A 27,033-nucleotide genomic window follows, 5' to 3' on the forward strand; every position below is an offset into this window, starting at 1 on the left:
GCGGACACAGTGCAGGAGAGGGGCCAGAGGCACGGTGCCTGGCAGGGCCACTGACTCCTTCTCTTAGAAGTCAGCCCTTTAGGGGCACCTGGGTGGCTCAGTCAGTAAAGCATCTGCCTTTAGCTCCGATCACGATCTCAGGGTCCTGGGATCGAGCCCGTCAACAGACTCTCTGCTCAGCACGGAGCCTGCTTCCCCCTCTGCCGTTCCCCCTGCTTGTGCACGCGTGTGCTCTGACCAATTCATTAATCTTTAAAAAAAATTAGCCCTTTATTTATTTATAAAAAGATTATTTATTTATTTATTTGACAGACAGATATCACAAGCAGGCAGAGAGAGAGGAAGGGAAGCAGGCTCCCCGGTGAGCAGAGAGCCTGACGCGGGGCTCGATCCCAGGACCCTGGGATCATGACCCGAGCCGAAGGCAGAGGCTTTAACCCACTGAGCCACCCAGGCGCCCCAAAATTAGCCCTTTAAATGGAGAGAAGTAGAGATTCACATGAAGCTGGGAAAAAAAACCAGAGCTCCTGTGTGCCCTGACAGGTCGTAGGAGCGCGCACCCGGGATGCAGCCGTGCTGCAGCCCATCACGCTATTCTGTTGGCGTCCTCTGGGGCCAAGAAGCTGGGCCGGCCTGAGCCCCAGGAGAGCTTGCATCCATGTGGAAGCAAGAGGTCCTGACAGATGAGGTGTTCTGCTCAGGGAGAGCAGCCACACAGCAGACTGCAGGCCGCACTGTCCCCTTCACGGGAACCAAACCAGCATGTGTGATGGGCGGCCGAGGCTGGGGGTGGAGGAAGTGAAGACCTCGTGGGCACGACGTTTTGAGATAACAAAATGTTCTGGAGCCAGATTGAGGGGAAAATCCTACAGTGCCCTATGAAGGTACCCAGTGCCATGAGTCAGACACCCTAAATGACTAACAGTTCATCGTAACTTAAAAGACTTGCACCTCAAAGAAGAAGTCTAACGTCTAAGTGAAAACCGGTCCAGACTCCCAGTGGTGCTGTGTGTCTACATCCCACACAAATGCCCAGGGAGATGCTACAACAGCGGGGAAGGGGTCCTGAGGGGAGGGACTGTCTCCATCACCCTGCTAACCACATCTGTCTCCTGTGGCCCGAGAGCCCCTGCCACGTGTCAAACAGGAGCTCAACCCCTCCAGGACCCCCAGGTCTGAGGGCCGCCACAACAGGGCCTCACTGCCCCCTACCCTGCGTGGCGTCGGCGTCCTGGGGGCCCCACCTCCCCCCCGAGGTGCCGAAGGCCACACTACCTGAGCCTTGGGTTCTGGGCCAGGCTCTGCACGCGGGCCCAGGCGTGGTTGTTCCTTGGCTGCAGCTCGACGGGGACCTTCAGCGGCAGGCGCACGGGCTTCTGGTCCTCTTCGTCGCTCAAGCCTGTGACAAGACGGGGCCGTGAGGGGCCCGGCACACGTGAACCTTGATGTAGAAAGCCGTGCACTCAGCCACACAACTAAGAGAATCAACGGAGCTCCGGGCGAACAGCTCTGCGATGCCAGTGAGGTCGGCACAGAAGGACCCAGGAACCCAGGCTCTGAAGTAGGGACGCCAACAGGGCTGTGGGAACAGCTGCAAGCCTAAGCCATGGGCCAGGCCACGAGAAGCCACAAGAGACCTGCCTGTGACACTGGCAGACATTTTGTTGGAACAGGCTGTGGCTTCTGAGCTAAACTCAGTCTCCTAGGGCACACACTGCTGTGACATGGAGTTTCAAGTGCAGGTGCTACCAGTGGGCAAGAGTAGCAGAAGCAGGTTTGGAGCCGCCAAGGAGACACTGCCAGCTCGGCCGGCCACCGGCACCGGAGCAGCTCCGCAGCCATAGGCACTTACCATCCGGGTCGCAGAGCTTCTTCAGCGCGCGGCACATAGGTGCCTTGATCCGCAGGTTCCTCCCTTTGTAGCGCACGGTGGTGGCCCTAAGAAGGGTTTGAGGGGAACTGTGAGGTCTCCAAGTGAATGACTGCTCCCCACCAAGCACACACAGAAGGCCAGTGAGAGCCCGGACAGACACAGGGTCTGGAAGCTCCCGGGGTCACAGGCAGCTGTACACAGTGAGACCACACTATGACGCTGGAGGTCCCACTGTCCTCCCGCCCAGGGCCTCCCGCTGTGAGGAGGACCCGTCACCGGAAGTGGGCCTGCCCTCTGGCCTGCAGGTGGTGTGGCACCAGCTGCCATCCATTCCCTGGAAAGCCCACTGTGCAGGAGCCCGTCAAATGTCAAATGCACGCCCTTCTCTCCTCCACCTCCTCGGAGTCCCTGGAGAGCAGAAGCTCCGAGCCCTGCTCAAGGTGGCCACTACTCCCCATTACAGCACTCTGCAGTCTCTCCATCAGCCACACCGGCGGAACCCACGGGAGTAGGAGCCACTTGCATCCCATAGACACAAGGTGCCACCAGCTCGTGCTCGCCGAAATGGACCCCAGGTGGGCCTCGGATCTGCCACAGCTGAGGATGACCCTGTGTGAACCCCACCGTGGCCACAGCTTGTGTGTTAGAATGACACAAACTCAAGGATTTCCTGTAACTGATGAACAGAACATCCAAAAGAGAGCTCCTTCCGGAAATCACTCGGGAGGCTTGGGAATACTCGAGAAAGCTTGGCTGTCCTGAAAAATGACAGGGAAGTGACGACAACTCTGGAACACTGGGGACCCGGCAGGACATGGCAGCCCTTCCTCCACTTGGAACAGGAAGTCACCAAAGGCACAGCGCTTCTGGGACCAGGTCATCACAGGACCCTGAGACGTCACAGGCAGCTCTGGCCAGCCAACCAGTGGCTACAGACACAGGTTCACACTCTCTAGCAGGGTCTGGTATGCTTTAAGTTGCTTTTTTAACTGTTTTAACCAGTTTTTGGAATGCTGTGACCTCTCCAGGAGAGAGCTGCTGTGTCATGGCCACTCTGTTTCTAAGAAAACCCAGTGAGGGACTTAGAGGACGTATGTGCTACAATTCCAAGCGTGTAAAAAAAGAATCACGTATTATATCTATACATTTACACACATGAACTCCCCGTGGAAAAAAAATCAGAGATACACACGGACCCTGTGTCTGTGGTTACTTCTGGAACAAAAGGCGGACAGGGTGGCAGGGGTTAGGGTTTGCACCACTGGGTGTGCATGCGGCTGTATCTGTGTGTGACGCACAGAACTATAGAAGCATGACTCTGGAACAGTCCTGCCTACAGCTGGAGGACCTGGTACTCTCAGCGGTGCACAAAAAGCGTTGGCTGCCCCCTCCCCTCCCCGGACAAGTCCCGGGCGCGCTCACATTTGCGCTGCAGCCGGCTCGGACACAACTCCCACCTCTGAGGAAACAAAGCTGCACCGCCCTCCTCCTGGGGAGAGAAAGAGCTCTGAAACCCCCACAGCAGATTTCACAGAAGCTCCCAGAGAGAGTCTAGAAGGCCGGGATGGCGGTGGGATGCGGGCAGGATCAGCCTGCGGCAGCCAGTCTCACAGGACCCCACCGCTAACGGCCCCCATGTAGCCGCCATGCCGCGCACCCAGCCGCCTCCTGGCCGAGTCCCTTCTGTGCCGGCGATCAGCATAGCACCATGAGCGGCGTGGAGCTAGGGGCGCCTGTCGAAGAGACCAGGACACCAGAAGTCTGCTCCCCTCACTGGGCCAGGCAGCGTGGTTCAGAGGACGGAGTCTGTGTGGAAGGCACACCTCGCTCCGCTGAAGAGTGAAACCCTGAGGTGTGGTCCCCCTGACCCGGGGAAACAGAGGCAGCTAAGAGCTGCCGTGGGCGTGTGGAAGGCGGACTCGGTCGCGGCCGGTCCCACCAGCAGCTGTGGGGCCCGGGGGCAGAGGCCCATCACTTCTTGTCCCATCTGCGCCAGAGCAACAACACAGGGTGGGCGCGGCCGCGCCACGGGGCACCTGTGTTTGCGATAATTACATTTTCCGTTAAACTGCTCTTTTCTGACTTCCTTTTTTTAGGTTTTTTTTTTAAAGTGAAATTGAACAGCCCCCTTTTGTATGACCAGAAAACATCTCAGATCGTGCTCTCTTTTCTCTTCTCTTACACGGAGGTCCTACGAATGTCTTGAGGCTAGCAGCTGTCGAGGCAAAGCCCCGCTCGTGCTCGCGGACAGGCCTCATGGGCCTGGCCACAGTCCCGGATGCGGTCCGTGCCCCCTAGCCGCAAGTCCGTCCTGGAGCTAAGCCACGGCAGGGTGACCACCAGGCCGGGCGGCCCGGCTTTAAGACACACCATCTGCAGAAGGCTTGCACTTTGACTCTGACGGAAGGTCACACAGAGGACCCCAGGCAACCCACCCCCCCACACACCCCCATGTTGTTGCTCTGACGAAACAGGAAACAGGCTAGCTCTTCTACAGGCATGGAGTCTGGCTTTCCCTTCTGCAAAGTCACGTGACGAGCCCAGTAAGCACGTCCTGACTCTATGCCGCTAGCCTGGGACTGTTGCCACGAGGGGCGACCTGAGGGCGCTCCTTGGTCCATCTGCTCCCGAGTCCTACAGCTCTCCAACGAGAGGACGCTGACAGACCACTGAGGAAGCGTGCAGCGGCAGCACGGGAATTTAGCTGCGTTGGCACTCCACGGCAAGTAAAGGAGCCATTCCTGACTGACACCCCACTGACGGCCCCCATGTCTCCTTCACCTTTACGGGCCACTGGCTTTGTTCTCGGAAACAGGCGTCTGCTGGTGGAAGGCGACACACCCAGCCGTGGAACGAGAGGGAAACCCGCAGACAGACCCACGCAACGCGGCCCGCGGCCCTCACACGAAGGACGGCGCTTTCCACAGATGCCCACGGACCACAAACATGAACCACGGCACGAACTGCATGTCACAGACCACGGATAGAAACATCAAACCCTGGAACTTTAACAAGGAGGCAGAGAGCAACACCATGACTCTGAGTGAGACAAAGAGTTCCCAGAGATGACACTGAAGTCACAGCCCATAAAGGAAGACGGCAGACGGGGCCTCAGCAGGACTGAGCACCTCCTCCCACCCTCCGCCCGTGATAGGCACCAGGAAGGCAGGACAAGCCGGAGACCAGGAGAAGACACTGCCGACACCCACCCGACCAAACACTTGTGTCTGCAGCACTTTGAGAACTTTCTCATCTCGGTGACAAGGAAACAGGAGCGAGATCTGAGCAGGCTGGTTACTGGAGAGAGACAGAAGGGTGACACGGACATGCACAAGAAAGATGCTCAGGGTGGCCAGTCCCCAGTGACATGCAGACCAACCCTGCCAGGAGACACCACTTCCCACCCGTGAGGCCCAGTGTGGAGAGCGTGAGCAGCGACGGGCCGACCTGGAAGACCACAGGCAGCTCCCTAGGAAACCAGCACCCACACCCCTACCCGTCTGCCTTGGTGCCACGGAAAGAACACACGGAGACCAAGGTTTAGAGCAGCTCCTTCTGCGAACAGCCCATGCCCCTCGCTGGGGGACAGAGAAACACACGGGACAGCGGCCACGGGGATGCTACGCTGCAGGGAGAGGCACCAACTCCAGACCCATAGGGACAGAGCTCACACACACACCGCTACGTGGAAAACTGCCAACCTCAGACAGCCATGCGTGGTGTGACCCCGCGTGGACAGCATCCCGGGAGAGGAGGACCCTAGGGGGCTGCCGTGGCTGGGTGGGCGTGGGGACCGCAGAGGGGCAGCAGAGGAGCCTGGGGGTGATGGACCTGGCCGTGTCTGCGCCGTGCACCTCCTCACACTTGGAACAGGACATGAAAGACTGTGTGAAAAGACCATCTTCTGGGTGATACCCTCTCGGTGACGTTCAGGAAAAGGCACCCTTGCCGAAAGGGCTCGGAAGGGAGCGAGTCAGGACAGCACGGGGGTCTTGCAGGGCAGGGAGCCTATGGTGGACACAAGACACTGCTCCACTGTCACTCTCGATCTAACCTGCCACACACGTAAGAAGGCACCTGCTCACAACCCGCTTCCAGACAGCGGCCGGTACCGCAGACCACAGAAAAGGCCACAGCCCAGCAGGGGAGAAAGGGAATGGAAAGCACAACAGGACAAGTGACAGCACGTGCACACACAGGACCGCCCTCTCTGACCACCCAGTGCCACTGCACGTGAGCACAGCCTGTGGGTGGCTCCTCCACCAGTAAATCCAGATCAAGGGGAGACAGGGTCTGTTTTACTGCTATTTCAACCTTTCTGATGCTTGAGCTTTTTCACGATCAGCTTTCTGAGAGACTGAAAGAGTGACCGCCTTGCTTCTCGGGCACGTCATTCAGAGCAGATGCGGAGCCGGCAGCACACGGCACCACCATGCTTCCCCACCTGCGATCTGTGAGGGGCTCCCTGGAGCCCCGACTGACCTGGCCCCGGTGCCTGGCACTCAGCTATTCTGGAGCTATGGGCTGGTCCGGAGTCCGACAGGTAAGCTCCCACGGTGCCCAAGGGAATGCCGAGCTGGCCAGTCATACGGGAGAGACACACAACACGCAGACGGTGTGGAGGCTCAGGGCTGGGGCGGCGTCTGAGCTCGCAGCCAGGGGAAGAGGGAGAGCCCGTCTCTGGGTAAGGGAGGGAGTATCCCGGGGCCGGGGCAGCGGCAGCAGAGGGGGGCAACAGCAGTCAGAAACCTTAGCCCCAGCGAGGCGTGCAGCCTGCCACCCACGGGGCCTGTGGGAAGGAGCTGGGAAGCAGGACCCGAGGGCACCCAGCCTCTGTCCAGGACACTCCTCAAGCCCAGGGCCTCACGAGCTCTGTGGTGGGGCTGACTCCCACCTGTCCCCGCCTCGAGGTCCCAGGGCCAGCACTAGGGGTGTCGCTGTCACCCCACAACCCTCCGAGGGCTCCTACACAGTTTGGCCACCAGGCAGCGACAGCAGCCACTCAGCACGAGGTCCCAAGGCTGACGCCACAGACAGTGAACTTCTGCAGCCAGAAATACAGACAAATGCATTTTCACGAATAAGGCTCCACAGGGCAAAAGAGATCACACCAGCGTAGAGCTAACAAGAACACCCTTTCCCAGCGCAGAACTTCCCTCCTCTAACAGGACAGAAGCTCGCTTCCGAGATGCTCAAACACAAGGCTGGTTTGAAAAACGGAGGTGCCCTGCAGGCCCACCACCCCCAGAGGGCCCTGGTGTGAGGCGAGAGCTACTCATGGAGCTGTCCCGCTGCGGCCACGCACTCACCCCATCTCGCTTCAAAAGAGGAGAACGCACCCCGCAGCCCGCCAGGCCCTGTGCTTCCTTCTGCGCCGCCCTCTACCAGCACTAGTGTGCTGGGGTATGCACCCTTACAAGGGTGGCTGGCCACTGGCCTAACACCTTCTCCGCCGTGGGACTGTGGGGTCAGAGGCCACGCACACTTACAGGGTGGGTCACACACACACACTGCATGCCCGCTGTCTGCAAACACTTCCACGGACAGTGCCCTGAGACTCTCCACCCACAACTGTGACAAACAACACCACTTCCGTCCACTCTCCTCTCTGGCCGGAGCCATGCGGGGAGGCCCGCGTGGTAACACCCCTCCCCCTCCTTGACCCGGGGGTACTGGGGAGCGGGCACACCAGCCTGCAAGCTCTCCCGACGGCTGTCCCGTGCCAGGGCAGCCAGGGGAGACACAACGTGCCTCGGGCTGCAACCCCACTTCCATGCCTTCATAGCGGGAGAACACGGGCCTCCCCACGCTCTCAGCCACTGTCTTGACTTCGCTGCTGGGGGGCTCGGATCACATCTGGCCGGCCACCTCCCGCCTCCCTACGCGGCCCCCTTCAGGAATTCCTGCACGCAGCCCACAGCGAGGATTATGATGACCTCCCTGCAGGCCGGGTATCTCCACCGGCTGTGGGGAATGCGGCCCGGGAACATTCTCTCTGGTCCCCCCAGAGCAGTCCGGTTACTGATCCACCTGCCCCGGACGCACACTGTTTACTGGCCACAGGCCATCCCAACAGCGCGGCGCTGAATATCTAAGGCAAACGTGAGGTGCACACGCACCTCCTGCATCCTACCTGGGTCGGAACCATCCCAACAGTCATGTCGCATTCAGGCTTTAATATGATGGCCCCTTGCCCAGACCGTGGGGACTTGGCTACTCGTCCCTCTGGCCCCCAGCTCAGGGCCTCTCCAATCTCCAGGAGGCCTTAAAACCGACCACCAAGTCGCTTTCACGCTTCTCAACATGCCTTCCCCAAAGTCGATGGACCGTGAGGCAGACCCCTGTCCAGAAAGCCGGGAGGCCACCTCCTCTCTGTGCTGCTCCTGCAACGAGACTAACTCAAAGCCAAGCAAATGCACAGTTTTCCATTAAACCAGTGCCCAACGCCCTTGAGCACAAAGAACCAGGAATCTCGGCTCGGGCCCTGAGTCTGGGGCAAGTGCAATAGAAGGGGAAGGAGATGCCCCCCCAAATCACATCCAGGGAGCACGCTCCTGCTCGCGGGACAGCTCTCCTGCTGGCGGGGGAGACGCAAACACTAGCAACCACTTCTGCCAAGGAGCCTCTGTCTTCCCGCAACGCTGCCCCAGAGGCACGCATGGCACACCGAGCACCCACAAACTCAGCTTTGACCCCAGAACAGCAGGGCCTGTGCGAGGGCAGGAAGAAGTAAGACGCTGAGACTGCAGCAGGTCAATGGGGCTGGGGAGTGGCGGCCAGAGTCATTCACTCTGGAGCTTGGCCCCACGCCTCCAACAGGCTCCGCCTGCCCGAGGACACTGGCAGTGAAGGCTGCCCACCCCCTTCATGGCAGGCTGGGCAAACGCCGCTCTTTCCACATGGCGCTCACACACATGGCCTGGTCACTACCACGCCTGCTTCCAAGGGGGCAGTTCATGGTAATAAGCCCCTGGGAGCCCAATGGGAGCATCTGTACCGTTAGACGCTGGGCTGGAGCCAAGGCACAAACCACCCAGCCAGCCCTAGCTGTCAGGAGCTCACGCCCAATGCGCGGGGTGCACAGCCCTAGCTGTCAGGTGCTCACGCCCAGTGTGCAGGCCAGCCAGCACCAGGCTGAGAGAGAAAGGAGACTAGAGATGCAAGAAGGCCACGTCCTGCTGACATTCCAGGGGATAGCTAGCCTTCGACTGGGAGGGGCCCAGGGACGACCTGTGGGTCCATCTAGGACAGGGGGCAGAGATCCAGGCGGAGCGCATGAGCTCTGGAGGGTCGAGGGGAGGGACACGGCGGCAGCCGTCAATGAGGGCCACACCAGGGGGAAGGCCGTGCACAAAGAACCCGCAGACCGGGGAACAGGGGAGGGTCCGGGCCGTGCAGCAGCGTGGCTAGGGCACCTGCCGGGAGAGGCAGAGGGTTGACGGGCAAGAGGAGCAAAAGGCAACCAAGAGGGACTCCCAAGAGTGTGAGGTCGGGGCCTTCCCAGGAAGGGCTGCTGCAGCCTCCCGGCTGGGACACAGAGGAGCTCTATGTCGTATAGAGCTTTATCTCTATTTATAAACTGTCGTATTTATAAACTGGGGCGCAGAAATGGGGGACAGGTTGGATCTGGAATCCCTCCCCAAAGAAGGTTCGCCAAGGCCCCGAGGAGCGTTCCCACTGCCCAAGGAGAGCGCAGAGCGGCATGAAGAGAAGTATAGCACCAGGATGGTCCCAGCAGGGCTCTGGGAGGGGGGAGGAGCGGGCGGTTACAGGGCTGGAGAGCTGCCCAGAGTCAGACACCAGCACGAAGCCAGGGCCCAACGGTGAGGGTGACAGAGTAAAGGAGGCCCCGAAGGCCAAATCTGAATGGGGCACCACGCACGCGTCACACATCATCTCTGCTGCAGCAACAGTCAGCACGGAGCAAGCTGGAGAACCTCAGGGGCAAACCCGGCCCAGCCTCGAGGGGTGCAGAGCCTCGGCGGGCGCAGTGCAGGAACAGGACCAGAGGAGCCACAGGACGGCGGGAGCGAGAGGAGAAGGCACTCCCAGCCCGAACACAAGTGGGGACAGGGCAGGAACGTGAGGTGGTCAGAGCTGCATGGGCGCTGCCACCCTGCCAGGGGGCCCCTAGGGGAGGAGGAGACGGGGAGCAGCCCGGGCGCAGTCCCCTGCTCTCCCAGGGCTCTGAGCGGCAATCCGCTTAACCCCAGGGAGTTCGGCACCTTACGTGCCCCAGTGAGAAAAGGCAAGAAAACCACAAGTCCCAGGGTCTGGGCCTCAGAGAAGCCCGCATACGTCCCAAATCCGCAGCAGCACTCCATGGGGCAGGCCCCACTTACCCGGCCTGAATGAGCTCATTCAACTTCGTGGCGTTCTTGTCATCCATACCTTTAAAGGAAAAGCAAATAAACGTGACCACAAAGCTCTATGGAACAAAACCCATGAAGATTCCCAAGTTGTTATCAGATAACGGCCTTCCAGAACACAGGCCCGGCGTTAGCCGCTGCTCCTCCCAAAGGCCGGACCCAGAGCGCCGTCCCCACCTGCACATCATCTCAATCCACCCGGACTATCTCAGGGGAACACTACCTGCCTCCACACGCTGGATGTTCCCTGCCAGACTCCTACGCTGAGCCTCCACCCTCCCAAGTCGTGGGGCGCACAGATCCCCCACAGGGTCATTAGCAGGCAGGCCTCTCCTGTTGGGCTCTGGGCATCCATGGGCCCGCCGAGGTCTGCTCTGGGTCACCGGATCCCCAGGGTGGGTGAACGATGAAGAGAAAAGTAACCATTCCCCAGAAAAGTGAAGACACAAGGCCAGCGGGCACTCCCCAGAAACCGCGCAGGCCAGATGCGGGAGCCACATCTTCACAGTGAAGAAAGAAAAACGGTCGCATCAGAGCTCTACATCCCGCGAAACACCTTTCAAGAATGAAGACAGGGACACCTGGGTGCCTCAGTGGGTTAAGCCTCTGCCTTCGGCTCAGGTCATGATCTCAGGGTCTTGGGACTGAGACCCACATCAGGCTCTCTGCTCGGCTTCCTCCTCTCTCTCTGCCTGCCTCCATGTCTACTTGCGATCTCTCTCTCTCTCTCTCTGTCAAATAAATAAAATCTTAAGAAGAAAAAAAAAATGAAGACAACATAGCTTTACAGATGAATGATCACTGAAAGACATGTGACGAGGACAGCAAGGCCAAGTCCCAGAGGGATAGAAATGGGCCTCTGAACAGAAGGGAAAGAGGAGGGCGCAGCCCTCCCCTGGCACACACAGGTCCCAGCAGCCCCAGGGGTGAGCAGCACAGCAGGCCGTCCCCAGGGAAGGCAGGGTCTGCAGGGCCAGGCGCGCCACTGGGAGGCCAGACTGTCCTGCAGGTCCATGGGCGTGGGAGCAGAGATCAAAGGGAAAGCAGAAAGCAGTGCCAAAAGGAGAGCGAAGGTCCCATCGGTCCTGTATGGCAGGCCAGACAGACAAACAGAGGCCCAGGGATGGAGATGTGTCAACCACCAGGTTTCAGTCATGCGACGGGCACCATCCCAGGACCCAGCCTTCAGGGTAAAGCCGCCCCACACATGGGTGAGGACTGGAGGTGGCTGGTGTGTCCCCATGGCCTGTGCCAACACCAGGCCGCTGTGGCAGCAGGAATAAGCTCTGGGTGTAAGACACAGTCCTGGGGGCAAACCTGCAACCTCATAGCCAAGGAGCCTTGTACGAAACTTATTTTCATCGAGGTGGAGCCTCTTCGGCCCCAGGGACACCCCCAGCACAGCAGCCCTACTGCTGACGCACGGAGCTTGTGTCCGAGTCCTAGGGACACAGCAGAGACTTGACATCCACTGTTTCAGGACTCATAAGGGTCCAGAAACCTCAGCTAGGAACACCACCTTAAATAAAAGCATGCTCTGACCGCAATTCTGGCAGAGCCCGGGAGCGCCTGCCCACAAGCAGTCTCTGCAGGAGGCAGCGACCCCAAAGTCTGCCGCTTCCCTGTGCACAATCACGTCCCAGTGAGTGCGGCTGTGGGTGCGGGGCAGGTGGGGCTCAGTTGGGCCAGCCCCATGGGGGTGCAGGGCCCTAAGAACTCAGGTGGGGTCCAAAGGACGTGTGACAGGTGCCTGGGTCAAGAAGGATGGGGGAGACCCTCACCAGCAGGAGGGGTCAGTTGAGCTGTAGAGTGTCAGAAAGAGGGGAGGAGGTCCAAGTACAGATGCCCCTGGGGCCAGGGTCCCAGCGCTGCCCGGGGATGGGGGTGGGGGGGTGACAATGGCAAACCACCCAAGGTCACAGAGCTGGGCTTGCCTTGCAAGGACTCAGATGGGCTAGGAGTGCACAGGCTGAGACCTGTACGTGGCGGGGACAAAGGAGGGGCCACACAGCAGTGGCTGGGAGAAGTCACTGCCCTGTATAGCACCACACCCGGGAGCCCCCCAGGAGAAGCCAGCGGGTGACAGAGAAGTGCTCAGACTACGGGGAGGATGGGGCTGGAGCGCCAAGCCTCCTGTCTGGTTTTTGCCTTATTCTAGGCCAGCATGTGCAGAGCAGTCCATGAACCACAACACCCATCCATCCGTCCCTCTGTTGCTTCCACACCCCCATCCAACCACCCCTGCCGAGCAGTGGCTGGGTGACCAGAGAAAAGATGGCTTACGATCCCCTCACATGGGGCTCACTGGGCCTCTGGTGTGGCCCTGTGGGTGAGCACTCTTCCACTGTGGGAGGGTGGCCAGTGGCACCTGCAGAGACAAGGGCACCCCTACTCTGGGTCCGCGTGGGGTGGCAAGATAGGCCACTGGGCACTCAGGGCCCCCGGAAGGCCAGAGCACAACATCCCTAACCGACGGGACTGGACCGGGTGTTGGGTGTTCCGGTAAGACAGGCAGAGACTCGGTAAGACAGCAGAGCCTGCGGGGTAACAGGACTATGGGCATGCAGGACAACGCCCCTGCGCTCAGGGGACACAGGAAGAATGTCAGGGCCCTCCTCAGATGCCGACCAAGAAAGTATGCCCGGGGGTGGGGCACACACACAGACATGACCAGTGTCAACAATGTGTCACCAAGTGCCGGTGCAGGTATGTGGGGGCCCACTGCACCTGTCGGAGGGAAAAGAGCCCGGGCATCACAGACCCGCGGTGAAGGAGAGCAGGCCCCATCAGGAGAGGCTGCAAGCACACGGGGGCATCACTCCCAGAGCCGTGAGCACCCGTACTCACAGCCTCCGACCTTCTTCCGCAGCTCGCCGTAGCAGATCAGACCGTACAGCTCCTGGGATGACTTCTTCAGCCCACGGGAGAACACTGAAAGACGAAGACGAGATAGAGCTTTACAATGGAAGATACCCACATGGACAGTGGCCAGCTCCCGGCACAGGACCAGTGTGAGGGACACGAACGCAGCTCATCTCATAGTTTCGGCCAATGTGCACTGGTCTGCTACTGCCCCTCGGAACAATTTGTTACTTAAACTATAACCCCTGGAGGATTTTACTAGTTGCCAAGTGCATTTAGATATGGCCTTAAGAAAAACATATACTGGCAACAGGTCTTTGGGGAGAAGAACGATAGACAACCGTGAAGCTGGGCAGCTGGGGATGCCCGCTCACTCAGGGCAGAAGGCCGCCCCTTCACAGAAGCCCGGCAGCCGGGGACGCCTGGCCCGCCCAGGGCGGAACACCGCCTGCTACAGGGAAGCCAAGCACCGGGGAACACCGGGTCAGCTCAGGGTGGAACAAAATACTGCCTGCTTCCCTTTTCCATTATCGTTCCTTTCTCTTCCCAGAAGCACCTGTTGTTTTTTAGAAGAGCCCTTTGAATGTGTTTGGTTAACTATAAACTTTATCCTCCTTGCTTGTCCGCAAGACAGGTGACTAACGTTTGACCTTCATCCGTCCTTCTGTTGGCTACTTCTAACTAATGAAAGGGAGACTGTGGAGTTGCTTGTAGTAGCAGTCTTTTTGACTGTTGTCCCTGCTCCCAATCTCTTACAGCTGACTTGTTTGTGCCTAATTCTTCTCCCGTTGCCAACTGGAAGAGGCACTGGTCCCCCAGGACATCAGCCCCTGGGGGGAAACGGAGTGAGACATACACAGGAACAAGGGGCTGCTTTTCAAATTTTTAAAATACGTTAGACCAAAGAAACCGGGGTGAGGCTAGGAAACGAGACCTCACTAGCAGAGCGGTGTCCCCTGGAGGACAGACTGGGATGTCAGCATGGCCAGCTTCCACAGAGGCAGAGGAGGTGGGGTGGGACTGTCTGTTTCCGCACACACAGAACACACCCGGGTTCCGTGTGAGGCCTGCAGCTCCGGGACCCAGGACGCGGACATGTCGCGCCATCTCTGACCACTGACCAACTGCCCAGGGCTCAGGGCCATACAGAAGAGGAACCACCGCCCCAACCCCCCTCAGTGCCAACACCCAACCTTCCCAGCTCCTTTCCAACAGGCTCGCTTCACTCAGGAAGCAAGACATCCAGGTCAGACGGCACGCATCCCAGCCTGTCCTGGGGCTAGACAGCACCATGCCACTACGTCCTGGCCTCAGGTGTGAGCGGGAGATGTCCCGAGGCTCCGGACAGGACTGAAGATGGACTCAGGACGAACGCTTCCTTGTGGCCCATCCCTCTGCCCTGCCCAGCTGCTGCCTGGCTGCCCTAGACACAAGCAACATGCTGGGAGGGCCGAGCAGAAAGAGGGCAGACCCTGTCCCTGCACCCGCCCCACCACCTCCCTGCGGTCTTGGAACAGAGAGAACAAATCCCGCTGCGCTGAACACTGCGCTGCTTTGAGTTCCACGTACCTGAGGCCAAACCTGAGGGCGACCCGCCAGCTCGGGCCCGCACAGTCTGTGGTCACCGAGCAGTGACCCGGGCAACTCGTCCTCACTCAGCCCGTCCACTGTCCTCACAACGGCTCTCTCTGGCTTCTCCGCAGAGAGCCCTTTCCGAACTCCCAACACTCTGGGTGTGTGATTAAATCCCCAGGAAAGGAGGGGACGCCTGGGTGGCTCAGTTGGTTAAGCAGCTGCCTTTGGCTCAGGTCATGATCCCAGCGTCCTGGGATCGAGTCCCACATCAGGCTCCTTGCTCGGCGGGGAGCCTGCTTCTCCCTCTGCCTCTGCCTGTCTCTCTGTCTGCCTGTGCTCGCTCTCTCTCCCTCTCACTCTGACAAATAAATAAGTAAATTCTTTAAAAAAAAAAAAAAATTCCCCAAGAAAGGAAACCAAAAACGTGTCAGCAAGTGAAAATAAGATCATGAACGAATGATCTAAACAGAAGCTTCTAATCCTCACACAGGCCGGCAGGAGCCTGGGACTCTGCTAAAGTCACGCCAACCACTCCTGGAGGATCTCCGGAGAGACACCGAGGCCTTGTCAGGCCTCTCACAGGGGACCGCTGCTCCGGATGCTGAGACCGCCAGGCAGCAGACAGGTAAGCGTGGAACATACAGAGTGGGATCTGTCGGCCACGCGAGGTAAGAGTTCTAACAGCGGCCACGAAGTGGACAGGCTGCTGAGAAAGCACGGTGCACAGGGAGAGGCCACACAATGGGACACTGCCGCTATGAAACGTCCAGAACAGGCAAATCCGCAGAGACAGGAAGAGGATCCAGGCATAAGGAGGGAGGACAGCAGGGCAGTACCAAGCCGAGGCAACTGCCAGAGCCCCACAAAGGGGCAGGTAGCCCTCGGGCTTCATGTGGTCACCCTGCTGCCACCAACATGGAGAGATCACCAGGACCAGCGAGAAACCTTGGTAGATGGGCACCTGGGTGGCTCAGTGGGTTAAGCCTCTGCCTTCAGCTCAGGTCATGCTCCCAGGGTGCTGGGATAAAGCCCCGCATCGGGATCCCCATTCAGGCAGAGCTGGCTTCTCCCTCCTGCTCTGCCCCTCCCCCTGCTTGTGCACATGTGCTCGCACTCTCTCTCAAAAACATAAATAAAATCTAAATAAATAAACAAATAAATACAAAACTTTGGTGGAACCGACAGTTCAACAGAAAGAAGGCTCTTCTCACGGGGTCATGTCCTGGGGTGAAGGAGTGTGGAGGCAAGGACAGAAAGTGAGAGGGAATCCTCAAACAAGCTCCGGCTGAGCAGGGCGCCCGACATGGAGCTTGATACCAGCACCCAGGGATCGCAACCCGAGCCGAAGGTAGACGCTTCCCAGGCAGAGCCACCAGGAAGCACACGGCTCAGGTAAAGGATGCCAGGGACACAGGCCACTGTGGAAGAAGGCAGGGACGGGCTTCGTAAAGACCACGGACATTATCAAGTCTTAGACTCAAAAGGCTGTGCAGCTGTGCTGGTATCTGGGAAGCGCAGAGAACTAAGGACACGCGCAGCCAGCAGGTACGCGGACGGCTCGGTGACACTCTGCTCGAGAGCAAGACATGACTCACTGGCCAGCACACTCCCAGGCCAGCAGAGAATCTCCTATTCATGCTCATACAGACCCCAAACCCAATAAACAACAGAGCATCAGCAAAAGACCAAGGGACAGTCCCTAACGCATGGCAGTCAACAGGCCATTCCCACAGGTCTCCAGAATGAACGGCCGTCCACATCGACGGACACGCTGTCCCAAGATGCTGGACCCACTGCTCCTTCCTGATCTACTTTCCCCATGGAGGTGCCAGGCTCGACTGGAGGACCCCGGGGCTGGAACTAACTCGGGGTGCTGAGCCCTCCTCCTAGTCGGCAACTCCTATTTGTCGTAAACACTGAGACGTGTCCCCTATGAAGACTGGAAGGACACCGCTTGAGGTGACGTGGAAGGTGGTCAAGCTGGAAAGGGACCTGGAAAGGACTCGTGAAAACAAGAGCATTGTGCTGGCCAGAGAGCAGCTTGGTGGGGCCGTAAACTTGGCAGAGGGAAGGCCCTGCCATGGGGTCCTGCGGGGGAGACGGACTGCCCCCGGATGGGGTGTGCTCAACTGCCAGGGGCTCCTCCTTGCCTCAGTCAAGGACAGAGCCTAATGGGAAACATGGCAAGCAGCAGCCAGCCAGGCCAGCAGGACGGACCCTGATCCTCGCAGGGGACGATCAGCACTCACAACGAGAGGTAAGTAAGTTGATCTCAACCATACGATTTTCCCGAAGAAAGCGTTTCTGAAGAAAAGTGCTCTGTGAACAGGGATGTCCACAAATGCATTATTCGAAGCCACCAGAAGTGACCTGTCAGTCTGAAAGGAAAAGTGAAATGTGTTCACCTGCAATGACATCACTCAACAGGGAGCAGAGAGAAAAGCCCACAGTGGCAAGAAAAGTGGCCTGAAAGCCGGCACTCGTGGGGCGGGGGCTATGCTGAGCACATGCAGAGGGCGCCTGGGAAGAAGGGGGGTTATCGGCTCTCCCACTGGCTGTCTTGGGGGGCCTGGGCGAGGGCCTGCACAGCTGCACTTGGGTTTTCTCATCTACTGAGCCACAGGCAAAGCCGGTCTCCACTCGGGCAGCAGGATGAGGGCAGAGAAGGACGTAGGGTGGGATTTCGGGGAGAACGTCACAGGCACTCGGCCTAGGAAGCTGAGCAGGATGAGGGAGGCGGACCAGGTGGGGGTGGCAGCGTGGGCACCAGGATGGTAAACAGCTTGCTCCCACCAGCCTGCGTGTCAGCACGAAGAGTCCAGGGGCACAGGCAGGGATCAGACACGCAGAGACGTGAGGGGCAGGTTCAGAACAGTGGGACAGGGCCGTGGCAGAACAGTGACGATCTAAATAGGACCAAGGGGACAAAGCAGTAAGAACAGACCCGAAAACCTCTGAGGTACAACCAGCAAGACTCTGACTGGTGACAGATGTCCACAAGGATTTGGAGGGAACTACGTTCAGGTGACAGAGTCAGGTAACAACTGTGACTGTCTGGAGCTCGGGTGCCCCATCCCCAAGGGCTCCCACACTGGCCGGTGGCAGCAGGGAAGGGTTTCTCCAGGGCAGGGGTCCGCAAACTATGGCTCACAGGCCAAACACAGCCCACGGCCTCTTTTTGTGAAAGAAGTGTTTCTGAACGAAGTAACACACACCTGCTTACTTTCTGTCTACAGAGAGTTTCCACAGACTGCAAACCCCAAAGTTTAGGAAAGCCCAAAATATTTACCATCTGACCTTTTACAGAAAGAGACTGCCTGAACTGTGCTCTCTGGGCCTTTCTCGGGCTGGAGGAGGAACCCCAGGTCGCGACATGCTGACCCAAGGAAGGGTCAGGGCGGGAAGTCGGATGGGTCGGCCTGGGGGGCGCTGGCAGGTGCATGGCCAAGACGTCCCCGACAGGCCCAGAGCGAGTGCACGGGAAACATGGGAGATCCGCCATAAGGGGCTCACACCAAGGCCTCACAGTGGCAAAGACTCCAAGGGGAGTGACAGACCAGACGCCAGGTCGTTCTACGTCAGAACTCAGACTACTTTAACTGCACAGTCAGAAACTAGCCAAGTTAGTGAAAGCAAACGTCTGGAATGACCGGGAGAGGAGTGAGGCTGTGGACACCAAGAACAGGGCCAAGAAAGGTGGATCGATGAGGGTGCGGCAGGCGTGACCAGTAGAGATAGGAGGCGGCCACACCCACCCCTGGGGACAGGGGCTGATCAGAAAGCCCACTCAGAGCGCAGACTGGGACATGTGAACCCAACATGTGAACCGCACACGGCACGACTCTGAGCCCAGCCTCAAACACAGACAAGAGCCCTGAGAAAGCCAGCCCTCCCCTAGGCCCTCCCCACGCCCCCTGGTCCCACCCTCACCCCAAGGAGCTCCCCTTGGGCAAGAAGCACAGGCACGGGGGGGGGGGGGGGGGGGGGGGGGGGGAGGGGTGTCTATTCTGTCCAGCCCGCACCCGTACCCTGCCTCTCCTGGGGGACCGGGGACCTTGCCCTCCCGGCGTGGGACACGGGCCCAGGCTGAGCCAGGGACCTAAACGCCCAGGCACCCAAACGCCCAGGCACCCGGGTCCGTCAGAACCCATGCAGCTTCCTCTCCATTCAGCTTAATCAATGGTGCCTGGGCGTACCAGCAGCCTAAGTGCCACGAGGCACAGAGGTCCCTGGCCACGTGGCTAGGTGAGAGTGGTGCCACAGCTATATCTGGAGGGCTTGTGGGCACCAGCTCCTGAGCAGCAGGCAGCCGTGGCCGAGCACACTCACCGTTATCAAAGTCAATGTACTTGGTGATCTTGTGCCACGTGCGGTAGTAGAAATGCCGGACCTGTTCTTTGTTCTTCACCATGCTCGCGGGCTTGCCTTTCTTCTTATACTTGAGGGCGATGTTGTTCTGAATGGCTTCAAAGTCTTTCCCATGCTGGAAAATTAAGTCCACAGTAAAAGCACAGAGATTACAACAGGGCAGTTTTCTGCATGCACAGACCCTTCCCGAGACAGGAGAAATGGGAAAGGAGACCACTGTGGTCAAGCAGACCTCCTTCACGGATCTTCTCTGTGCAGGAACTTCAACCTCACCGCCCTAGAACCTCAGGTTTCAATTCGAACAACGGATAAAGCATCAGTGGAAACTCAGGGATAAAACTATCAGGGCACAGGAGACCCCAGAGGCAAGGGCCCTGGAGTGGGAGAGCACGACGCTCATCCCTCAGACGGAGGGGCCCAGAGACCACGAGAAGACCACCCGAGAAGACGATCACAGGAACACACAGAACACATACAACAAGGGCAGAGGAGGGCAGTGTGGTATGCCTCATCTAAACAACACATCAACCATCCAGAAACACCCACTGCTTCCATCAAATGCAACATATCCTATATCCAAGTGCACAGCGAGGATGCGCACCTCGTAGGAGAACCACACGTCCCATGGACCGCCCCTTCCTTCAACACCTCCGCGTCGGGGCTGAGACCTCTGGGATTCTCAGAGTGGAACCGGCGTCCCGGAGAACACGGTCACCACTGGCGCCGTGTGGGGGCTACAATTCTCCATTGGAGCCAAGACAGACGACGTGGGGTGGGCCCGCAGGGGACAGCTGCCCAGCAGCACGAGCACCCCCAGCACCAGCATCTTGGCTTCTAAATCCCATTCCCCAGAAGGAACCAGGACACCATGAAGAGATGGGAGTGGAACAAGTTCCAGGGAGCCTGCAGTATCTTGTTGACCCAGAAAGTGTGCAAGTGCCTGGGCACAACAGGAACCAACCTGGAGAGGCTCCCGGGAGCCAAACCTGCAAGAATATGGGCAGCAAAACCAAGAGGGATTGGAACCGATGGGGAGAGAGTAGCCTACGTGTCCCCGAGTCCACGCAGATTAAAAAAAAAAAAAAAAAATCACTGATTTCGTACCTAAATGAGGGAGAAGAGAGATCTCTTTCTTGCACGAGATCTCCAGTAAGTATAGAAAGAAAGATGGAATCAGAAAATCATTGGACAAACCATGTAATCACAGCTATTTCAGGCAAAAAATGGCATGACTGCTACAGTTAGTGGATAAAAAAATGAAAAACAGGCTATTTACATAGACTAAAAGTAAAAACAAAACAAAAAATGAGTCAGTACGGGACCTGGCAGGGGGCACCTGAACACAGTCCTCAAGGTTCACACCACCAGATAGGACAGAGCACACCACGCGCTCTAGACAGAATGTGCCCAGGACAGCCTGACACTCCCATGGTAGTCTTTTTTTTTTTTTTTAAGATCTTATTTATTTATTTGACAGACAGAGATCACAAGCAGGCAGAAAGGCAGGCAGAGAGAGGGGGGAAGCAGGCTCCCTGCTGAGCAGAAAGCCCAATGCGGGGCTGGGTCATGACCTGAGCCGAAGGCAGAGGCCTCAACCCACTGAGCCACCCAGGCACCCCTCCCATGGTATTCTTGATAAAAATGCAAAATGCAAACTTAATCATGAGATAACCTCAGAGAAGCCCAAACTGAGGGGCATTCCACAACCTAACAGACCAGGAGTCTTCAAAACTGTCAAGGTCTTACACGAAAAAGTGCTCCACATCACCCGGCATCAGGGAAACACAACTCAAAACCACCATGAAACACCAACTCACACCCCTCAGAACGGCTAAGCAACAACTTAGGAAATGAGAGGTGTCGGCGAGGATGTGGAGAACGGGGACCCCCTACACTGCTGGTGGGAATACAAGCTAATGCGGTTACTGTGGAAACCAGTGTTACAAAAAGAGCTACCCTGCAACCCAGCGGTTACACTACTGGGTGTTTACCTCAAAGATACAACTGTAGTGATCCGAAGGGGCACACCTGCATCCCAGTGTTTACAGGTACTCAGCCATCAAAAAGAATGAAATCTTGCCATTTGCAACACCATGGATGGACCCTGAGGGCATTATGCCAAGCAAAGTAAGTCTGTCAAAGGCAACCATGGTATGATCTCATTCACATGTGGAATTTAAGAAACAAAACAGATGAACACAAGGGAAGGGAGAGAAAAAAGACAAAATCAGAGAGGGAGGTAAATCATAAGACTCTTAATGCTAAGAAACAGATTGAGGGTTGCTGGAGGAAAGGGGATGGCAGTGGGGTAACCTGGTGATGGACGTTAAGAAGGGCACGGGATGGAATGAGCACTGGGTGTCATATGCAGGTGATGGCTAACTTCTACTCTTGAAATGAGTAATACGGTATATGTTAACTAAATTGAATTTAAATTTTTTCTTAAAAAGCGTCAAGGTCTTCACAGAACAAAGGAGGCAGAGACAGAGGGCCTGGCCCCTGAGGGAGGGCTCAGGAGACATGACCACTGAATGCATGTGGCACCCTGGTCTAGAAAACACATCGGTGGGAACACCAACCAAACCTGAGTCAGGCCCACAGGTCAGTAAGTGATACTGTCTCCACGTCCAATCTCCTCGCTGTGCTGGGCACACTGAGGTTGTGGGAACATTGCAAAAGAACACATGGAATTCTCTGTACACTTTCCACAACTTTTTCCAAGTCTGAAATGGCTTGAAAGTGAAAAGTTAAAGTATAAGAAACCTAAAAGAATTAAATCGTCTTTACTGTTAAAAAAAAATAAAATACATAAAAAATTCTTAAACGCTTTCCTGTGGGTGCACCGTCCCCCAAGACCCTCCCTCAACTCCTGACCATGACCGAGCAAGTGCAGACAGCCTGCCCATCCATCAGCTCCCGAGTGCAGCAGGGCACCAAACTCAGACAGGGGCACACACTCGCCGGCCTGGGAGCCGAATCTGGGCTTGGTGATTCTCCAACTATGCTGCCTTCTGACTTCTGCCGCCTGTGAGCACAGGCTCTCTGTCGGCACCACCTCCAACGGTCCTGATCACCCTGCCACTGAAGGAGGACTTCTCTGCACCCCAGCGCTCCTGTGGAGTTGTGTGTGCAGGTGAGCCTGTAGTGATTATCTAGCCGGCGGGAAGCAAGCACAGGATGCCGGACATGCGGCTGTAAGGCAGGAACTGCAGATAGAAGGACGATGAAACATCGGTGACAGCTGTGTGAAGAGCCACTGACGACAGAGTAAGAGAGTGTCACAGATGACGTTAGCGCAGGCGCTCGCCCTGCTGACCTCCCCGCCACCCTTGGCCACAGGGAGAGTCTGGGACACGCCAGGCCCATCTGAGCCCTTCCCAGAAAGGTCTCCGGCTTGCGCTCCATGCCCAGGGAGCCAGACCCCCACAGAATGGTGCTCCCCCCAGGACGGGCCGCAGCAAAGCTGCCAAGTGGCATCCGTGGCACAGGCCACTGCAAAGCTGGCAGGGGGCATCAGAAGCACAGCCTGACGACGGGCCCGGGGCCCGTCATCACCTAATCCTACCCAGCAACTGCGAGGAGGCACAGCGTGGGGACCTGGCCTCCAGAAGCGGCCTCCGGGCAATCCTCTCAAACCGTCACAGGGAAGAGAGAGACACGTGGGGACTCGTCGGAGGGGCTCTACAGCTACAGGAATGAACCTCAAACATACAGTTCATGGTCTCCGTGGACGACCTCCTCCAACTGGGATGGCAGAAGCGAAGCGGTGGCCCCTCGAAGGGAGAAGGGCCGTGGCAGGACTACTGTGACGTCTGCGCCGAGTTCGAGCTCCTCGCCCCTTCTAGCCTCTCGTGGACACCCAGAGCGTCCCTCCAAAGCCCCGCTCTGCTGCGAGCCCTGCTCCAGCGCCGCTAGTGCTGTGCTACGGAGGGTGGAAGGCTCGCTGGCCAAGTCACTTACTCCCGATGCTACTTCCCAGCGCAGCAGTCTAGGATACGGGACGTGCCCAGGACATACAGGGCAGCGCTGCTCACAAAAGAACCTGGAAGGAGCTTCGGCAACCAGCAACACAAGGATGGAACAAGAGAGCAAGGACCGGCCAGGGGTGAGCCACTCAGTAGCTGCCATCAACGCCACCGTCGACAAAGTGGCCAGAAACTACACACAGGTGAATGGGCATGGCTGCGTCCCAATGAAGTTTTATTTATAAAAACTGGCAGCAAGCTCGCAAGCCACAGTCTGCTCTCGCCTGAAGCAAAATATTCACAGGCACTCAGAAAAAAACAATGAGCAAAACAACCGTAACCTACCAGGAAAGCGCATTTGATATTAATAAAAGGAATACATTCTCTACAGTTATAAATATTTGAAAAAGCAGAACAGGGAAGTGAAAACAGCTGGCAGGGAGCATGGTTGTTTCTTTGGGCGATGGGATCAGGGAGCAGCTTCTCTCTCTGTTTTTAGGACCTTCCACTCTGTCCCAGGTCCACTACAACAACAACTCTCAGGGTCAAGCTGCCGGCTCTGACTGATGTGGCAAGTGTCCCCTTGTCCCTCCCAGTCTGGGACCATTCCTCCCAAGTTAGCCCTCTCAACTGCAAACGGGAGGCCCAGAGATAGAGATAGGGCTGCACTCTTCAGTCCAGTATGTATCTGAGGGGCACCCGGGTAGCTCGGTCGGTTAAGTGTCCAACCCCCAGTTTTAGCCCAGATCATGACCTCAGGGTCATGAGATCAAGTGCCACATGGGGATCTGTGCTAACAAGGAGTCTGCTTAAAATTCTCTCTCCCTCTCTCTCTGCCCCTCCCCCCTCACTTGCACGCATGCTAAGTAAATAAAATCTTCAAAAAAGACAGAAAGACAACAGTAGACTCTTGAAGTAGAAAGAAATGAACCAAACAAAGGCACCTCCCAATAGCCTCTCTCTCCCTAGTATCAACTCTTAAAGTCACAATGAGGGGATAAAGGGCCAAGGTCAGAGGGTGGGTCCTGCGCTCTAGGGACCCACGCCTGCTGCCTACAAGGGGCTCCCAATGAACTGCTAAACTAGTCGATCTCGCAGCCATGCGGCCAGCAAGGCAGAGGCAGACTGAAAGAGAAACGTGCATAAAGGGGAAAGAAAAGGTTTCTGCCGCCTGTCCCGGCCCCAGAGCTCACCTCATACAGCCCCTCGAAGAAAGTGTTCTTGTCCTCCGTGCTCCAGGACTCCCACTGCCGCCGGGCCTTCTTGCCTTCTTCCTTCTCACCACTGGACGACCCCAGGTTCCGGGAAGAGGAGCGAGAACCCGTCGCCGGAGCGGTGGGAGGAGCCCCGGATCCATTTCCAGATGATGATCCACCACCGTCCGCGCCTTGGAGAGAAAGAACCGTACAGTGACCTGTTCCCGAACTCGGCGGAGCTCGCGAAGGCCCCTGCACATGCCTCCACTGCATGGCGCCCCTGTGGGACGGCAGTGGGACCTGCCAGGCGCTATTCGGCAACGACCTCATCCTGACCTGATCTCATGACTCTTTCCAATCTTTTCACAGTGAGAAGCAGTGAGAAAAAGAAGAAAGAGCGTTTCTGCAGACCCCTGAAAGAGCCTGACCACCACGTCCCCACAGGAGTCAGAAAGCCCTTCGCCCCAGTGACCTGGAAACACCCATCATACACCACAGCATCCTCCTCAAATGTATTTGGGGTGAAATAATTCTTGTCTTTTCAAACCAACATACTGAAACTCAAAGTCAAGAAAACATCTGAGTGCGCATAGAATACCACCTCACCACCTCGTCTTAGATACAACCAACACTTCAGAAACGTGAATCATCTGATGCCTTTAGAAGAATCTTTACAAGGTCTTGGAACTCCTTGCTCTTAATGAATCTCCACCAACAAAACCTAACATTTTGAGAGTCAACTGACAATCTCATGGGTGCCCCGAATGCATTGCTTCCTGCTATCTGGAGGAGCCCTTGGAGACCCCGCAGGTCAGGCGAGCAGTGGGAAGTAACCTGTGGTGGCCACGGACAGCGCCCTAATCCTGGGAGAACAGAGGCAATCAATGAGGGGCAAAGGTCACAGATAAAATCCTTTTATGACCCCACCCAATCCTCCCACCCATCTGGTGCCTTCCTCGGCCCGCAGGGAAGGCGCAGCCCAGCACAGACCAGATTCCATCTCATGGAACTTTAGGGCCATCCGTGGTGAGCAGTCCTCAAATGCTGAACACTCTGTGGGGGGCTAGTGCTAAAAGTAAGATTTAAAATTAAAAGCGTTTAGAAAAGCAAAAGTGAAACAAATGCAGATTATTGTTAAAGTGCTTTCCTAGTGAGACAATCATGAGCTTTGGAGGGAGGCCCTCTTCCGGGGCAATCAGGGGCCTCCCTACGGGGCTACGCTTCCCTCACCCCCTTGACAGGGGTTTGCCTCCAGAGCGGCGACAAAAGACAGGGAGTTCACAGAAAATCAGAGGAAGTGAAACATTTTAAGTCCACTCACCTACATTCATTTGCCAGGACCATCCCTGGAAAAACACAAGCCACGGGGAAGGGCTAGCCCGAGGGACAGGGCGAGGCAGGGTCACCATGCACTGACACGTGTGTTGGACCTCCCCCAGACTGTGCCAGGGCCTGTGTTAGACCTGTCGGCTACTGGAGAGCGGAACGTGTGGTCACACACGCAGAAGAGTCACACCGCTGCATAAAATGGGGGAGATTAGAGATTATCTCGTGTGGAGAAGTGCACCAGCTCAGCGACTTCAGAAGGTAACGTGACTGGGCCCCCCCAATATCGCTGTTCATCACCGCTGCACTGTCCAATTCAGCTGCTGCGACCCAAGATGTAAATGCTAATTAATTAAAACTCAATAAAACTAAACACCCAGTTCCTTGTTCACCCCAGCCACATTTTTGTGGTCCATGCCCACGTGGGCAGCGCAGACGATTTCTGCCGCGCAGAAAAGTGTGGTTAGAGCTCTGGGGGAGAGCCTGATGCTTGCCATCGGAGGTGCCCAATTGGGGAAGACACCATCAGGCTCAGGGTTTCCGAGCCCAGCCAGCCCGCGTGCCAGCTGCTCCCTCCCCGCCCAAGGCACAACAGATCGTCCTCCGGCGGGCTTGGGGGTACTCACTACGCACCTGACTTGGGCCCTCCCTCACCAACCAAACCGCACCCAACGCACAACCTAATAAGTGACCCCAGCACCTCCCAAGACTTCTCCAGCAGGCGGTGACCTGCAGGGATGACGGGCTTTCGGGCCACTTCCCATGGCCTCCCAGACACTTTTGCTGCACCCCGAAGGCCGGGCCGCCCCAGAAGTGCCTGCTGACACAGAGTCCGTAACTACTCAGGTGGAATCACCCAAGGAAGGGCCACCATCCGTCCCCTCCATGCCACCACAACAAAGCATTCAGCTTCCCATGAAACACTCGTGAACTCTCTTTTTCCCAAGCCAGCCCGAAAATCAGAGGGCAGGCTCAGCACCCCCAGCCCACAGCGCCACCACATTAGCACGTAGGGACACACCCGTGTCACCAAGGTGTCTACAGCACAGGCATGTGGCCAGCTCTTGTGAGACGTCCCTGGATCACAGCACCGCTGAGACTCGAGACGATGGTTAACAGCGAAAGAAAACACCTTTCGGAAGCATTTCTGAGCTGGAGGGAACCTCAGAATTAGAGTGCACAATAAAGCAAACATAGGAACATCCAATACATTCAAAAGCCAAAGCTGATCACCCCCTAGTAACCATTTCTAATATTCCGTGACCGTCGCTCTAAACCTTGAATCCTTCTTAAAAGTAAGGCAGAACTGCAGAACTTCAGAGCAGAGAGAGAACAGGCCGTCTGGTCCATCCCCCAAAGTTCAGACAAGGAAAGCGCAGCGCAGCGCATCACCACGGGCTCATCCAAGCAGCCAGGCTCAAGGACAGACACGAAGTGGGACCAGAGAGACTGTGGGGAACACGCCAGTGGGCCCGGGGGCAGGGGCTCCCACCTGTGCA

At 57.2% G+C, this 27,033-nt stretch overlaps 1 protein-coding gene across 1 annotated transcript in view; it reads right to left on the reverse strand.

Annotated features, from left to right (window-relative positions):
• The window catches only part of CRAMP1 (cramped chromatin regulator homolog 1), a 55,305-nt gene that overhangs the window by 18,637 nt on the left and 9,635 nt on the right, over nt 1-27,033 (reverse strand). Inside the window, exons 3-8 of the mRNA XM_044234209.1 lie at nt 24,206-24,399; nt 19,009-19,162; nt 13,090-13,173; nt 10,216-10,264; nt 1,853-1,938; nt 1,276-1,399 (exon numbers count right to left, since the gene is read on the reverse strand). Coding sequence (XP_044090144.1) covers nt 1,276-1,399; nt 1,853-1,938; nt 10,216-10,264; nt 13,090-13,173; nt 19,009-19,162; nt 24,206-24,399 — 691 coding nt within the window. The remainder of the gene's footprint in view (nt 1-1,275; nt 1,400-1,852; nt 1,939-10,215; nt 10,265-13,089; nt 13,174-19,008; nt 19,163-24,205; nt 24,400-27,033) is intronic.

This window comes from Neovison vison, chromosome 14 (assembly GCF_020171115.1).
Source record: "Neovison vison isolate M4711 chromosome 14, ASM_NN_V1, whole genome shotgun sequence".
NCBI lineage: Eukaryota > Metazoa > Chordata > Mammalia > Carnivora > Mustelidae > Neogale > Neogale vison.